The following is a 14936-nucleotide window of genomic DNA, read 5'->3' on the forward strand; positions in this document are numbered from 1 at the left end:
TATTTCAATTTTAAAAAGTGACAAGGAGGGCTCCCCACTGCTGCGGTTACTAGTTAGCAGGGAAGAGTCACCAGCACTGCTTGTGTCTCGCTGGCTCCAAACATCACTGGAGGTCGAGTGACCCGGGCAGGACTTGGAGATGACAGCTGCGCTGTCCTGGCCATTTCAGTTTTCCCCTAGTCGCCAGCAGTTGCCCGAGCTGGGAAGTCTCTGCTTGCAGCGCTATGATGTGCCCACCCGTGAGGCCCGTTGAAACCAAGTTTTCGCATCCCTTGTCTCTGAGTAGAAATATCTCAGGCTTGGAAAGGTTTCCCATGAGGACAGACTCCACGGCCGGAGAGGTCCCTCACCTTGCAAAGCCAGATGCGCGTGGTGAAGGAGCACAGGGGAAGCACCTGCCCGAGGCGCGAGAGACTGCGGCCCCGGGCGGCTAGAAAGCTCTCACCTGCCTCTGGGTAGAAAGCCACCTGGAGCAGATAGTGGTTGCTGGAGCGACGTGCCTGTCTCTCCCCTTCCCCCTGCCAATTAACAGACGTTAGGGAAATTCGATGCTTTATTAGAACTCTTTAGATTCGTGTTTGCAAACATTTAACAGGGAGTGGCGGGGAGCGGGGAAGCCAAGAACAACCCACACCATTCTTTTCTCAGCTTCTGCAGCAGGATAGGGTTCCAGGAGGGGCTTCCACTTTGACCTTGCCTGGCTCTCTTGCTCCTGGGCCCGAAACGCGTTCAGAACCTGGTAACCGGACCCTGGATAGCTTCGGGGAAGCTCTGGGTGGCCGCCTCCCGGGCTGCGCCGGGGGACCGCTGGGTGGCCGCCTCCCGGGCTGCTCCGGGGGACCGCTGGGTGGCCGCCTCCCGGGCTGCTCCGGGGGACCGCTGGGTGGCCGCCTCCCGGGCAGCGCCGGGGGACCGCTGGGTGGCCGCCTCCCGGGCCGCGCCGGGGGACCGCTGGGTGGCCGCCTCCCGGGCCGCGCCGGGGGACCGCTGGGTGGCCGCCTCCCGGGCCGCGCCGGGGGACCGCTGGGTGGCCGCCTCCCGGGCAGCGCCGGGGGACCGCTGGGTGGCCGCCTCCCGGGCAGCGCCGGGGGACCGCTGGGTGGCCGCCTCCCGGGCCGCGCCGGGGGACCGCTGGGTGGCCGCCTCCCGGGCCGCGCCGGGGGACCGCTGGGTGGCCGCCTCCCGGGCCGCGCCGGGGGACCGCTGGGTGGCCGCCTCCCGGGCCGCGCCGGGGGACCGCTGGGTGGCCGCCTCCCGGGCCGCGCCGGGGGACCGCTGGGTGGCCGCCTCCCGGGCCGCGCCGGGGGACCGCTGGGTGGCCGCCTCCCGGGCCGCGCCGGGGGACCGCTGGGTGGCCGCCTCCCGGGCCGCGCCGGGGGACCGCTGGGTGGCCGCCTGCCGGACCGCGCCGGGGGACCGCTGGGTGGCCGCCTGCCGGACCGCGCCGGGGGACCGCTGGGTGGCCGTCTGCCGGACCGCGCAGGGGGACCGCTGGGTGGCCGCCTGCCGGACCGCGCCGGGGGACCGCTGAGTCCCGCCCTCCCGGGCTTCGCCGGGGCACAGATGGGTCGCCGCCTGTCGGACTGCACTGGGGGACCGCTGGGTGGCCGCCTCCCGGGCAGGAGGCTTCTCAGAGCCTGGAAGAAGAGCAAAGAGAGGAGGTCGCACCTGTGTCCCACATACTCTCCACATAAGGAGTTACCCCTTCGGGTTGCAGGGCTGGGAGCCCGGAATCTGAGAGAACGAGGTCAATTTGCTCCTCTGGATCCCTTGCAAAGAGGAAACCTTCTTCCAGTCGAATTAAGAGGATGAGACCGCTGCCCCGGCACAGCCAGGACGCACCAGAATCCCTCCCAAGGAACCCGGGGCCTGCCTAGGGTACCTTTCATTGTTCCCGGCCCCGTACTTTGCGCCCGGAGTTGGCGGTGATAGTCAGCCAAGTTCATGATCATCGTGTATACATCCTTCTGGTAATAAGGCCGTCCAAATATCAAGATCTCAGCCTCGCCGTCCGGGTCCCACTGATTAACGTGAAGCAGGGTCTGCGACACACACTCGACATGCGGGATGTGCTCTCCGCCCAGGCCTGCGCAGGAAGCAACGAGGTGCTGAGCAGTGGGGCCTGGGAGGGGAGGCAGCGGGGGCCCGGATGCGAGCCAGAGCCGCGAAGAGGCTGCCTGGGCGCGGCCAGCCTGCGGTGAGGGGCGGCCTCGGCCTCACCGCTCGGGCCCGCTCACCGAAGATTGCTTCCACCAGCCAGGCCTCCAGGTGAATTGCCCTCGGACTCTTCAGGTACTCGGAGTGAAACCAGTAGGGCCGCTTGGTGAGGTTACCGAGCACCTCGAAGAGCGTCCCTTCTCGCTGTTCCAGCTGAACGAGCGTCGGAAACCGCTTGGGGGCGGCCATGCCACGGCGAGCCTCGCAGGGGGCTGTGGGTCCGCTGCCAATCGCCGGCCGCGCGTGAGACACGGCGCCGCAAGGGCCCACCGGCCTTATATCCAGGGCTTTCGGCAAGCCCCTCCCCCACCCGCGCCCTCCTCATTGGACTCCAGGCCTCGCATCCGAAGCCCGCAGCCGGGGCTTCTTCCCCGGAAGGCGCAGCTGCGCTGGGGCGCGCGCCCAGGGCGCTCTCACTGGGCGGTAGCATCTGGATCCTGCCGCTTCCCCGAGCGCCAGGCTGGAGGCCACAACCGGGAAGCTGCGGAAGCCTTAACTGTGGACGCTGGGCGGCCAGGACAGCCGCGGAGACGTAGGGAAGATCCAACGTCGGGCCGACAGCTTTCAGAGGAGCGAATCGGTATTTGCAGATAGCCGGGTGCCTTTCAGACAGTTCTAATGGGACCAGTTTAGCGTTCCCGAGGCGTTGGAATAAATTTTAATGGAAAACCTAATTAAGTACGTCGGAAAACAAACGCTCAAGGAGCAGAAAAAGGTATTCGGAGGCCAAAGTAAGCCCCTCCCCACTTCCTCCTGAACCCTGACCACTGAGCACCCTCCCCAGATGCCACTGCATTTCACGCTTCGGCCTTAACCTGTTAAGAGACGGCTGCGCACACCCAACAGCGCCTGGTCCGTGTGGTTTGCACCCCAGAGGGAAATCCCTTGAAAGTAACACGATTATAGCTCCATTTCTTGATTTTTCTGTCCAGCTGAAAGCATTGCCTATTAACTGCTGCCCAGGAAGATGAAGGTACATAGCTCTCCCACCAGTGGTTGGCGTATCATGCCCAGATCCAGCGGCCAGAGAGCCTCGGAATTCAGTCAGGCTCCTTGTTTGCTCTGTGGCCAAAGAAGTGCATGAGAAATTTGCAGGCGTCTGACAGGGTTAAAAGTCTTCAGACCTAAGCAGAATATGAATTAGGAGCCAAAGAAGGGCTCCATTCAAAGGATCCATTCAAAGCCTCACGGATGGGATAGACTTATAAACGTCCGTGGGTAGACAGAACCATTAGGAGAGTGTATAACTGAAACCCAAGGATCTGGGCTCCGTCACCACCTCCCCTGTAGGTTCTGGGGGCCACTAACATAGCAACTAGAAATTGACATGTGAGGCCCCATCAGTGTCACCAACGAGAATCCAATTCAGGAAGCATCCCCATGAAAATCTCTAGTCTGAAATCTGTTTCTTATATCAAAATGATATAGGATGATTTTTTTTTTCCTTTGGCCACACAGCATGCTGGATCTTAGTTCCCCCACCAGGGATCAACCCCTGCCCCCTGCAATGGAAGCACAGAGTCCTAACCACTGGACCCAGGGAATTCCCTAGACGATGATATTTTTGTTCCTTGGTTGGCCTAAGAGGATACTGGCAGTTCTATGCATGTTAATGTCGTGTGTGTGTGTGTGTGTGTGTGTGTGTGTGTGTGTGTGTGTGTGTGTATAGAGACCCTTTACTTCAGTGAAGTTTCAGAATTGGGTAAAGAAATGCTTAAGAGAATTAAAACCATAGTATTAGTAATTGTGTTAAAAAGGAATCTATCATTTATGTAAAATCCTAGAATATGCAAACTAATCTGTAGTGATAGAAATCGGGGAGTGATTGTCTGGAGATGGGGTGGAGAGAGGAAGGGAGTGGAAAAAGGCACTAGGATACTCTCAGGGGATGATGGGAATGTGCATTATCTTGATTACAGGGGTGGTTTCACTGGATGTGTCTATATGTCAAAACTGGTCAAATTGTACACATTTTAGTATAAGCAATTTATTGTACTTTAGATATTCTCCAAAGTGGTTTAAAAAAAGAAAGAAATCCATATACATGGTGTTTTAGGTTCCTGTAATATTTTAGATAATTTAGCATATTAGAGAGACAGTTTTGCAGCTCCAATTTAAAATACATAAGTAATGGATTTAGATGTGTGACTTTAAGATGAAATCCTAGTTTATATTCAATATTGGATCACTGAAGAGAACTTCAGGTTCAACGTATTAATGTTTCATTTATTTGGTTTGAAGGTATTAGTAATTGGGAAGTTCTTATTTGTTATTTGATTAAAGTACTTTGCAATCCTTTTGCCATGTATGAGGATGTTTAGTTAATTAAATATGTCAGTGGGACCTTGTGCCATTCAGAGACCATTAAACATAATTGTTAAAACTTTCTAGGCTTATGAATAGCATAGTAAGGTTTGAAAGTAAAACTTGAAAGCTTAAGGGAGGACTGGTGGTTTGGTTTTTATAATTTGAGAAAATAAAATATTAATTTTCCAAGAAGTCTCTAAACACTCTTTTGAGTGCACAGAAATCACTCTCACAGAAATCATTCTCAACATCTTTCACTGTCTTCCTCCAGCTTACCTAGACTCATCAGACCTGGTATCCTCCCAGTTCAATTATACAATTTTGTTAGAACAGTATTCAAGTTTATACTATTGTGGTCTTGTAAACAATATTCATAGCTGCATATAGTTTACTATGATTTCTTGCACAAACTTTTGTTTTTCTTGATGTTATAAATTCCTTCTTTGTTCAAATACTGCTTTTTATTTTTTCAAATGCTTATTCGTCTATGTACTCCTTCATTCCCAGACTCTCCCCGAATGTGTAAATGTCTCTCCAGGACGTCCAGTGGCACAGCAGGCTCTTTATCAGTTCATCCTCACAGTATTGCTCCTGCAGTCTTTTTTTTTTTTTTCTTAATTGAAGTATAGTCGAGGTACAATATATAAATTCCAGGTGTACAATATAATGATTCACAATTTTTAAAGTTATACTCTAGCTTCTTCAGATGTAACTGCTTTTATCTAAGCCAGCTGCTCTCTGGCACGCCCTGTGGATTACTAGAGCCTTTTCTAGTAAGGCTTTCTGGATGCCATGACTTACTTTTTATTCTTGCTTGTTTTTTTTTTTAAATTTATTTATTGTATTTTTTAATTTTTTTGGCTGCGTTGGGTCTTCGTTGCTGCGCGCAGGCTTTCTCTAGTTGCGGCAAGCGGAGGCTACTCTTTGATGTGGTGCATGAGCTTCTCGTTGCAGTGGCTTCCCTTGTTGCGGAGCACAGGCTCTAGGTACGTGGGCTTCAGTAGCTGTGGCACACGGGCTTAGTTGCTCCACAGCCTGTGGGATCTTCCCGGACCAGGGCTCGAACCTGCGTCCCTTGCATTGGAAGGCGGATTCTTAACCACTGCGCCACCAGGGAAGCCCGCTTGTTTTGTTTTTTATATTTTGGAGTGGTGGTGATAGCATTCAGGCAAAAATTATTAAATTGATACAGGTATAATCATCTTCAAGATGATCCTCGTGGTTCCTAGTGTAACTTATCTTTCCTACTTTCTTTCTTTCTTTTTTTTTCCTGCTTTGTTTCTGATTAGCTTCCAGGAAGCTGGGAATGAACTAACTGAATTCCAGGAAGGAAGCAGAGAATTAGAAGCAGAATTGCAGGAAAAATTGGTACAGGCTGAAGAAAGAAATAGACACTTGCAAGCTGATAACCAGACTGAAATACGAAGTGGAAGCATTCAAGGTAATTGTGGTAGTAGAAGCTGGTGTCTCCTGTGCCGGGTTGATGAAAATGAGAAATACATTTTTTCAGGTGGAGCTTAAGAGCAGTGGGCAACAAAAAAATATACAAAAACAGGTTGCAAGTGAATTTTTGAAATAAAATGTTTTATTTCATGGAACCAAGGGAAAGGTGGTTTAGAGTTTAGAAGTTCACTTGGAAACCTCATAGCTGTCAGTTTTCTAGCTATAATGTTCCTAGGTATAATATTGTATCCCTGTAATTTTCAAAGGCTGTCTGATTATTTGACAATAGATTGCTTCATTCTATAGTACTTGAAAATTGTACATATATGTGAAATATGCATTTATTTCATCGTTCGTTATCTCCTCAGTTTTGGAGTCTAGTTTGGGTTAAAATATTAGCTTTAAAACGGAATCTTCAGCGGTAAAAAGATTAATCCCTTTCTTTGCACTTCACTACCTGCCTTAGCCAAATGCTTGGGAGTGTTTCTGTGTCCAGGGAGTGGGTGGGTTTGGAAGGTGGGGAGGTCCGGTAAGGATATGGAATTTGGACTCAGTGTTAGTCTACCCTGGGCTTCCCCGCGCTGCATTTAGCCTGAGAACCCAGAGGTTCCCACACCAAGTTCAGGGTTTTTGAGGCAATGCTTTCATTATTTTACTTCTCTTCAGAGAGAGACTTCCTTTCATTTTGATGAAGCCAGTCCTCTGTCATTTCCTAAGGAAGAATGCGTGTCTGAAAATATTTTCATTCTATTTGCACAGCTAATTGGACATTTGGCTATAGATTCTTGACTAGAAATAATTTTCCCCTCAAAATTTCATGGTTTGCTTCAGTGTCCCCTAGCTTCCAGTGATGCTTTTGAGAAGTTTAAGCCTTTCTGATTTTAACCTCTGGGAAATGTTCTAAAATTAGTTTGTTCATCATTTTTTCGCATCTGTTTTGTCTTACCTCTTTCTAGAATTCCTGTTTATTCAAAAGTTGGCCTCTGCATCATATTCTTCCTTTTTAAAAATTTTTCACCTCTTTGCTTTGCGCTGTTTGGGGTTGTCTGGTAAGCACTAAAGCTTGGGAACTAAGTGGAAGCTGGAGCATGGGGGTCTGTCTGCACCAGACAAGGGCTGAGGGCGGTGTACAGTCTCTTAGGTTTTCCCGCCAGGTTCTCCACTGGGTTGGCCGCCCCTGGAGAGGTTGCAGGCCCATCTCTGCGTTCCTTGCAGCTGTCCTGCTGCCCACAGTTCGTCCCTGCACTTGGAGCTGGTGTCCCAGACCACTTTGCAGGTGAGAGTGAAGACAGGCCTATGTATTTATGACCATTAGCTTGGCTGGCTCTCTAGCCCCCACGTCCCACACAGAGCGGACCTCCCTTCGGAGGGAGGGGCCAGGAATGGATCCCCAGCCTGGATCCCCTTGCCTCCCGTCCCCCCAGCTGGAGCCCACCCCAATCCCTCACAAGACCGAAGGCCAGAAGCGGGTCCCCCGAGTCCCAGATGGTCCCCTGGGCAGGACACCGCTGGGCACACAAGACTGAGGGCCTGGTCCTGGATCCCATGATGCTTCTGCCCCGGGAGTGTGGCCAGTGAGTATTCTCACTGCCTCTCCAGCTCTGGAAACGGGCCCTCAGGCACATACATTTATTTCCCTCCTTGTCTGAACCTGGAGGAAACACTTCTTTTTAAGTTTTGTACTGCTTGGGCAGGACGCATTTTTCTCTTACCTTAGCCGGAGAACCAGCCTTGAGTGGGTGGAGACATCACACAGTCCAAGGTCGCAGGGAGGGTGGACTTTCACTGAACTTGGGAGATATCATTTGAAAGAAGCTTTCTGCTGTGCAATGTGTATTACAATTCTTGTATATTTAAATACACAATACCTTTAGCCCACTCATTTACAAGTGGGACAGCTTGTCCTAAGAAAAATTCAAGAGAAAGACACGGATAAACAGCTCCGAATACTTTGAATATTTCAAAGAACCTAAATATTTACCATTTAGGAGACTTGGTAAATGTAGATATAGATCTACATTTATGGTTATGTAAAAATGTATGTTCGCAGTCTATTCAGTGAAAAAAGGAAGCTGTGAAACAAAATGTATACTATTACTGATGTTAAATAGACGTACTTAATGCAGATAATTAAGAAAATCCAAAACAAACTCTAATGCTTCCCCCCTCCTTTTGGTTTCCTTTCAAGTGCAAGGCTCTGTAAAGCATTCTCAGAACACAGTATTAGTGAGTAACTCTCACTCCTCTGTTCCCCTTTACCCCATTTTCCCCCTACATTTAGTGATCTGTTGTCTCTTTACTGCTACTAAAACCTTGAATTCCACAGGAATGAACATTTTGGTTCTCTTGTCCCTGCTGTGTCCCCAGTGTAGAGTAGGCACTCAAATACAAGCACCACGAAGACAGGAATTTTTGTTTGTTTGTTCCCCAGTGCATCCTCAACATCTAGAATAGCATCGGCACCTAGGAGGCACTCGGTATATATTTGCTGAAGAACGTCCATCATAACTGACAGCTTCCTCAGAATCTGGTGTGTAGCATCCACCGTGAACAGGACTTCTGTGAGTGGAGAGGAAACCTAACTATTTGTACTAGGTTAAATATACTACTTATTTAAGTCTTAATATTCCTTGAAAACTAAATAACTGCTTCCATAGCTATTAAAATAGAACTTATGAATTTAGCAAAGTGTTATTGAACCTTTAAATGCCTTAACATTGATAAATGTATTCAAATATTCATGGATTCTTCATTAAAATGTCAAGTTTAACATAAATTTGCTTCCAGTGCTTAAAAAAAACAAATTACAAACAAATCAGGATGGTTACAAGAATTATTATCCCAACTACACTTAAATAGGGTACAAAAACTGATATTACCATGGATTTAAACTTTCTTATTTATCTATATTTTATTCCAAATTAATTATTGTACACTCCTTGTGTATGTATTTTTTTGAGATATTTATCTTTCTAGCACTATGATAATCTCATCAGACCCAAAAGGGGAAGGAAGGAAGACTTCATCTTAGACTCTGCAGGTTGTCAATGCTTAATATAACATATGCCTTTTAAAGTATCTTGAGTGGATAATATACATGGTCCAAAGGCTATACAATGAAGTCTCTTTCGTCATTTAAACACTGTATCTTTTCAAAGCTTTTCTATGCAGATACAAAGATATATGTACATATATGCTTTTAAACACAACTGGTAGCATACAGTACACAGTTTGCAGTATTTTTTCACTTAACAGTGTATCTTGAGGATGGTTGCATATTGAACCTGACTTCACCTGAGATACTACAAATTTATTTCTATTTTTCTTTCTCATGCTACAATAGAAATTTCATGAGGATGAGGACTTTTGTCTTTTTCACTGCTTTTTATTTTTTAGGGCTTCCTACATTGTAAATATGTGTTTATCTTGTTCATGAATCTTTACCTTGTATTCTGTGTTTTGCTTTGATCAGACATGCTGTTGCAATATATATCCTTGTACATGTGGGAGTATATCTATAGGATAAAATTCTAAATGCAGACCTGCTGGGTTAAAGAGTTTTAACATTTCAATGGATAAGATGTTGCCAAATGGTGCCCCACTGAGATTGAATCTTTTTTTTTTTTTTTGCGGTACGCGGGCCTCTCACTGTTGTGTCCTCTCCCATTGCGGAGCACAGGCTCCGGACGCGCAGGCTCAGCGGCCATGGCTCACGGGCCCAGCCACTCTGCGGCATGTGGGATCCTCCCGGACCGGGGCACGAACCCGTGTCCCCTGCATCGGCAGGCGGACTCTCAACCACTGCGCCACCAGGGAAGCCCAGATTGAATCATTTTTACAGCATTATACCATTGAAACTTATTTTTAGAGAAAACCAGTACATATACATTGTGTTCCTTCTTCAAAAGACATCATTGACAACAAGGACCTACTGTATGGCACAGGGACTCTGCTCAATACTCTGTAATAACCTAAATGGGAAAAGAATTTGCAAAAGAATAGATACATGTATGTGTATAGCTGAGTCATTTTGCTTTACACCTGAAACTAACACAACATTGTTAATCAACTCTACAACAGTATAAAATAAAAATTAAAAAAATCATTGATGGAAAATGCAGGGAGTGGGGTGGAGGTGGGAAGCAGAGCACGTGAAATGGTGAGACTTCCTAGGACATCACATAGGACGATGCTTGCTTCAACCCAGTCCTACAGCAGCAATGACCTTTAACATTCGGTTATAAGATTTTCTCAAAATGATGTATTGAAATAACTCAAGTGTTCAAGGTTTTAACCTTCCAGAGTTTGACTTAACCAACACTGAAATTCTGCCCTTCCATATCCTAACAAAAATCCGCTTTTGCAAGAGGATATTGAGGAATGTTGGAGAAGTAGCCACTTTAAGAAGCGGAAATCGAGCTTCCCTGGTGGCGCAGTGGTTAAGAATCTGCCTGCCAATGCAGGGCACTCGGGTTCGAGCCCTGGTGCGGGAAGATCCCACATGCCGTGGAGCAACTGAGCTCGTGTGCCACAACTACTGAGTCCGTGAGCCACAACTACTGAAGCCTGCACGCCTAGGGCCTGTGCTCCACAACAAGAAAAGCCACTGCAATGAGAAGCCTGCGCGCAGCAACAAAGACCCAAACCAACCTAAAATAAATAAATTTATTTTTTAAAAAAAAGCAGAAATCATGCTACCATAGAGGTGGACAGTGGGAAGGCGGCATCTGTGGGGCGCCGAGTGGTACCCGGCTGGAGAAGAGGAAGGCACTCAGCCCCGAGTGGAGGAGGATTGGGTTTTATCCAGGATCGCGCGGGGGGCACAAAACTGGAGGCTCGAGCCAGGCTTCCACATCCAGCGCTTACCAAGGACTGCACAGTCCTACTCCCTCTGGCAAGAGTGTCTCCGGTTATTAGAAGTCTTCCAAGGAGACTAAGTTCCTCCCTTGGGGGAAATCTGCACTTGGCAAATTGTCTTAGTGAATACATATTGTTATGTTCCTTACGGAGCGGGGGAGGGTTTTAAAAAGGCAGAATGCAGCAACATAAAGGGGCTCAATGAAGGGGGAGAACGTGAGGTTAGCTGCTGCTTGTTCCAGGAATTGCTGAGTTGAGGCTGACATCTCCTTCGCTTCTAGGGGCCGCGTGGCTGGGCTTCATTACCAGTGGCTCCACTGGGAGGTCCCCGGGGACAGCGACAAGACCCTGGAGAAACGAGGGGACGGGAACCCGCGGGCCCCCGACCGCGCGCAGAGCCGCCCCAGGGTTGGGTGGGGGCGACTCCGGGCCGGTGCTCTGGCGCGCCTGGGACCTGAGCTCGCTCTGGACTGCAGGTGGTTTGTAGGAAAAACTGGGGCCACGTGTCTCTTGGGCGGGGTGTTTCTCCGTGAAGACGCCGAAGACCCTCGACTCTTCCCCGGAATCGTCCTAGTGCCGGGAACCGAAGTGGCGTCTTATGAAGGGAAATGAGGCTTCTAGCCTCATCCGATTTAAAACGCGATCTCCTGAGCAGCTCTGTTCCGGGAAGAGTGTGCGTTTCAGGATTCCTTTCTAAGGTCCGGAGTTTGGAGAGAAAGTGATTAGATCTGGGCAGACACCGCCCCAACCCCGACAGTTCCTGGCGCCCAGTTCCTGGGCGCCGGAGTCGCGCGCCGTCCAGCGCACCCCGTGACCGGCTAAGAGCGCGGAAGGACGCAGGGGAGGAGGGGCCTCGGGGCCCACAGGGTCTCCCTCTCCGTCTCCGTGTCTGCTCGGACCCTGTGGGTCACCTGGCTCGCGCTGCGGGCGGCGGCGCTGGCGGCGGACCTCTGACTTCCCGGGTGGCAATCGCGACCCTACCCTCAGGTCTCAGGTTCTCAAGGTCCGGACTGGGCTGGGACTTGGGGCGGGACGGAGAGGTGTCCTGTTCAGGATCCGGTCCCACGAGGGCTGGGGCAAGTCGCCTTACTTGGTGTGAGCAGGAAAAAGGAAGCGCGGGGGCCAGGCCCTCCCCTCCCCGTCACCTCCCCGCACCCCCTACAAAGACCCGAGGGACAGGCTCCCCATCTTCTCTCGCAATCGCTACCACTTATCCCCTCGGTGGTCTCTGCAGTCTCCTGGCTTTAAATCACACGGCTATGCCAACGACGCCGGACTCACTTTCCCAGCCCCTCAGGCTTCCCTGTAATTAATCATCAAGTTGCCCTCACCGCGCTGTGAGCACACCTGCTACTCCTGTGGTCTTCTCCGCATCAGTTCACAGCAATGCCATCTTTCAGAGTTTCCAGCACCAAACCTTGGAGTCCTTCTAAGATTTCTCTTTCTCTCTATATTTTTTTAACCCAACCCTTCAACAAATCCCCATAGGTGGAACTTCAGGGTGTATCCAAAGTCTAGTCACTTCTCACCAGCTCCCTGCTACCACGTGGTCCAAGCCGCTCCCAGCTCTCCTCTGGGCACTGCAGCATCCTCCTGTCTGCCCTCATCCCCCTTAGGTCTCTTCTCCAACACAAGGGCCAGAGGAATTCCATCGAAGGGAAATTAAACTGAGTCACTTAAACACTGAAAGGCTGCCTGTTTTTCTCTGAGTACAGGCTGAAAGTTTTACAGCGGAATCCCCGCCCTCTTTGATGTGTCCCCACTTTTTCTAGTCCCAGCGCCAGTTCCTTAGACAGTACCCCTACCCCGCCCCATGCTCTAGCTTCAGGGCCCTTGAACTGTCCCTCTTCCCTCATGAGTGTGTACTTCGGGCCCCTTCCAGTCCCCACACCACCACTAGTATCTTCATGACTTGTACCTGGTTCTCAGGGATACCTTCCATGTGCCCCGGATTTGAACTCACAACTTCACCCTCCTGACTTGTTTTCATTTCTTCCAAATTACACCCTTATCCAACCAGGTATGTATTTTACTCAGTCTGGCTTACGTGTCTGTTTCCTCATCACCAGCGCTACTACCTCTAGACTATGAACACGGGGATTTATTTTTCTGGGTTTTTTTTTGGCTGTGCCAGGGGGCATGTGGGTTCTTAGTCCCCTGACCAGGAATCAAACCCTCACCCCCTGCAGTGGAAGCACAGAGTCTTAACCACTGGACCACCAGGGAAGTCCCCAGGTTGTTGCTTCTGTCAGTGGTTTCTTTTTCTCGCTGAATAATAGTCCATGGTATAAATGTACCACAGTTTGTTTATCTGTTCACTTGTTGAAGCGAATGTGTTGTTTCCAGCTTTCGGCTATTACAGGCAAAGCTGCTGTGAACATTCATGTGCAGGGTTTTGTGTGCAAATACGTTTTCATTTCTCTTGGGTGTATAGCTAGGGGAGAAATTGCAGGGTCATGTGGTAATGATATGTTTAATCATTGGAGAAACTATCAGATTATCTCTAAAGTTGTTGTACCATTTTCCCTTCCACCAGCAATGTATGAATGAGTGATCTAGTTCTCTGAATCCTCACCAGCTCTGGGGTTGGCCCTGATTTTTATTTTAGTCACTCTGATAGTTGTATACTGTTTTAATTTATGTTTCCCTAATAGCAAATGATGAATATTTTTTCATGTGTTTATTAGCCATCTGTGTATCCTCTTCACTGAAGTGTCTTTTGCTTATTTTCTAATTGCATTGATTTTTTTCACTCTTGAGTTTGGAGAGTTCTTTATATATTCTTGATATTAGTCCTTTGTTGAATATAGGATTCGGAAATATTCTCTCCCAATTGTAGTTTGCCTTTATTATTTTTTCTTTTTTTGCTGCACGTGGGATGTTAGTTCCCTGACCAGGTATCGAACCTGTGCTCTCGGCAGTGAAAGTATGGAGTCCTAACAACTGAACCACCAGAAAATGCCCATGCCTTTTCATATTATTAACAGGCTTTTCCACAAAACCTTTAGGTGAGGTCCAATTGATCAAATTTTTCTCTTATGGATCAACCGTTTGGTGACAAGTCTAGGGACTCTTAGCTTAACCCTAGTTCCCAAAGATTTACTCCTATGTTTTCCTGTAAAGGTTTTATAGCTATACATTTTACATTTAATCTGCCAACACTGCACAGTCTTGATTACTATAGCTATATAGTAATAATTAAATTTAGGCACACTGATCTTTTTTTTTTCAAAATTGTTTTAGCTATTCAAGTTCCTTTATTTTTTCATGTAAATGTTAAAATAATCTAGCCTATATCTATGACAGAACCTTGCTGGCACTCTAATAGGAATTGCATTAAGCCTGTATATCAACTTGGAGAGAGTTGATGGAGAACAAGATGGAAGCAAAGCGGGTTCTGTGCCCCTGAAGGCTGGGGAGAATCTGGGATAGAGAGGAAGCAGTGAGGGATTAGACCTGAGGCGTCACACAGGTTTGGAAGCACACTGTTTCTCAGAGGCTGAGGATACAGGTGTACCTGGAAGGAACAGCACACTTTGGAGGCTGCTAACCAGTTTCCACAGGCCTAGTGATTCTTTTTTTTGGTTTGTTTTTAAAGAATATTTTATAAATTTATTTCTTTATTTTTATTACTATTATTTTTGGGGCTGCATTGGGTCTTCCTTGCTGCATGTGGGCTTTCTCTAGTTGCGGCGAGCGGGGGCTACTCTTCGTTGCGGTGCGTGGGCTTCTCATTGCGGTGGCTTCTCCTTTTGCAGAGCACAGGCTCTAGGTACCTGGGCTTCAATAGTTGTGACACGCGGGCTCAGTAGTTGTGTGTCGAGGGCTCTAGAGCGCAGGCTCAGTACTTGTGGCACACAGGCTTAGTTGCTCCGCAGCATGTGGGAACTTCCTGGACCAGGGCTCGAACCCCTTGCCTTGGCAGGCGGATTCTTAATCACTGCGCCACCAGGGAATCCCAGGCCTAGTGATTCTTACAGGTATTTTGTTTTACCCACACCATTTTTTCCTTCTACCTTAAAAAAAAATTTATTTTATATTGGAATATATTTGATTTACAACGTTGTGTTAGTTTCAGGTTCTACCTTTTGAATCAGGTGCCAACATTATAA

At 48.7% G+C, this 14936-nt stretch overlaps 1 protein-coding gene across 1 annotated transcript; it reads right to left on the minus strand.

Moving 5' to 3' along the window:
* Positions 1 to 562: 562 nt before the first annotated feature.
* Positions 563 to 2436, minus strand: KHDC3L (KH domain containing 3 like, subcortical maternal complex member). The gene is made up of 3 exons (XM_060030450.1): positions 2238 to 2436; positions 1883 to 2086; positions 563 to 1637 (listed from the first exon to the last, which is right to left on the minus strand). Exons 1-3 carry the CDS (start codon positions 2404 to 2406, stop codon positions 730 to 732), a joined length of 1281 nt encoding a protein of 426 aa, XP_059886433.1. The 5' UTR covers positions 2407 to 2436; the 3' UTR covers positions 563 to 729.
* Positions 2437 to 14936: the final 12500 nt, after the last annotated feature.

The sequence above is a fragment of the Delphinus delphis genome, chromosome 14, assembly GCF_949987515.2.
Source record: "Delphinus delphis chromosome 14, mDelDel1.2, whole genome shotgun sequence".
NCBI classification, from domain to species: domain Eukaryota; kingdom Metazoa; phylum Chordata; class Mammalia; order Artiodactyla; family Delphinidae; genus Delphinus; species Delphinus delphis.

What these genes read in the sequence shown, in the direction of transcription:
- KHDC3L (XM_060030450.1), bottom strand. Translation starts at nt 2,406, where the DNA reads ATGGCCGCCCCCAAGCGGTTTCCGACGCTCGTTCAGCTGGAACAGCGA. An exon ending in GCTGGTGGAAGCAATCTTCG is followed by an intron (nt 2,087 to 2,237) that starts GTGAGCGGGCCC and finishes CTTCCTGCGCAG; the next exon opens with GCCTGGGCGGAGAGCACATC. An exon ending in GGGGCCGGGAACAATGAAAG is followed by an intron (nt 1,638 to 1,882) that starts GTACCCTAGGCA and finishes CTCTTCTTCCAG; the next exon opens with GCTCTGAGAAGCCTCCTGCC.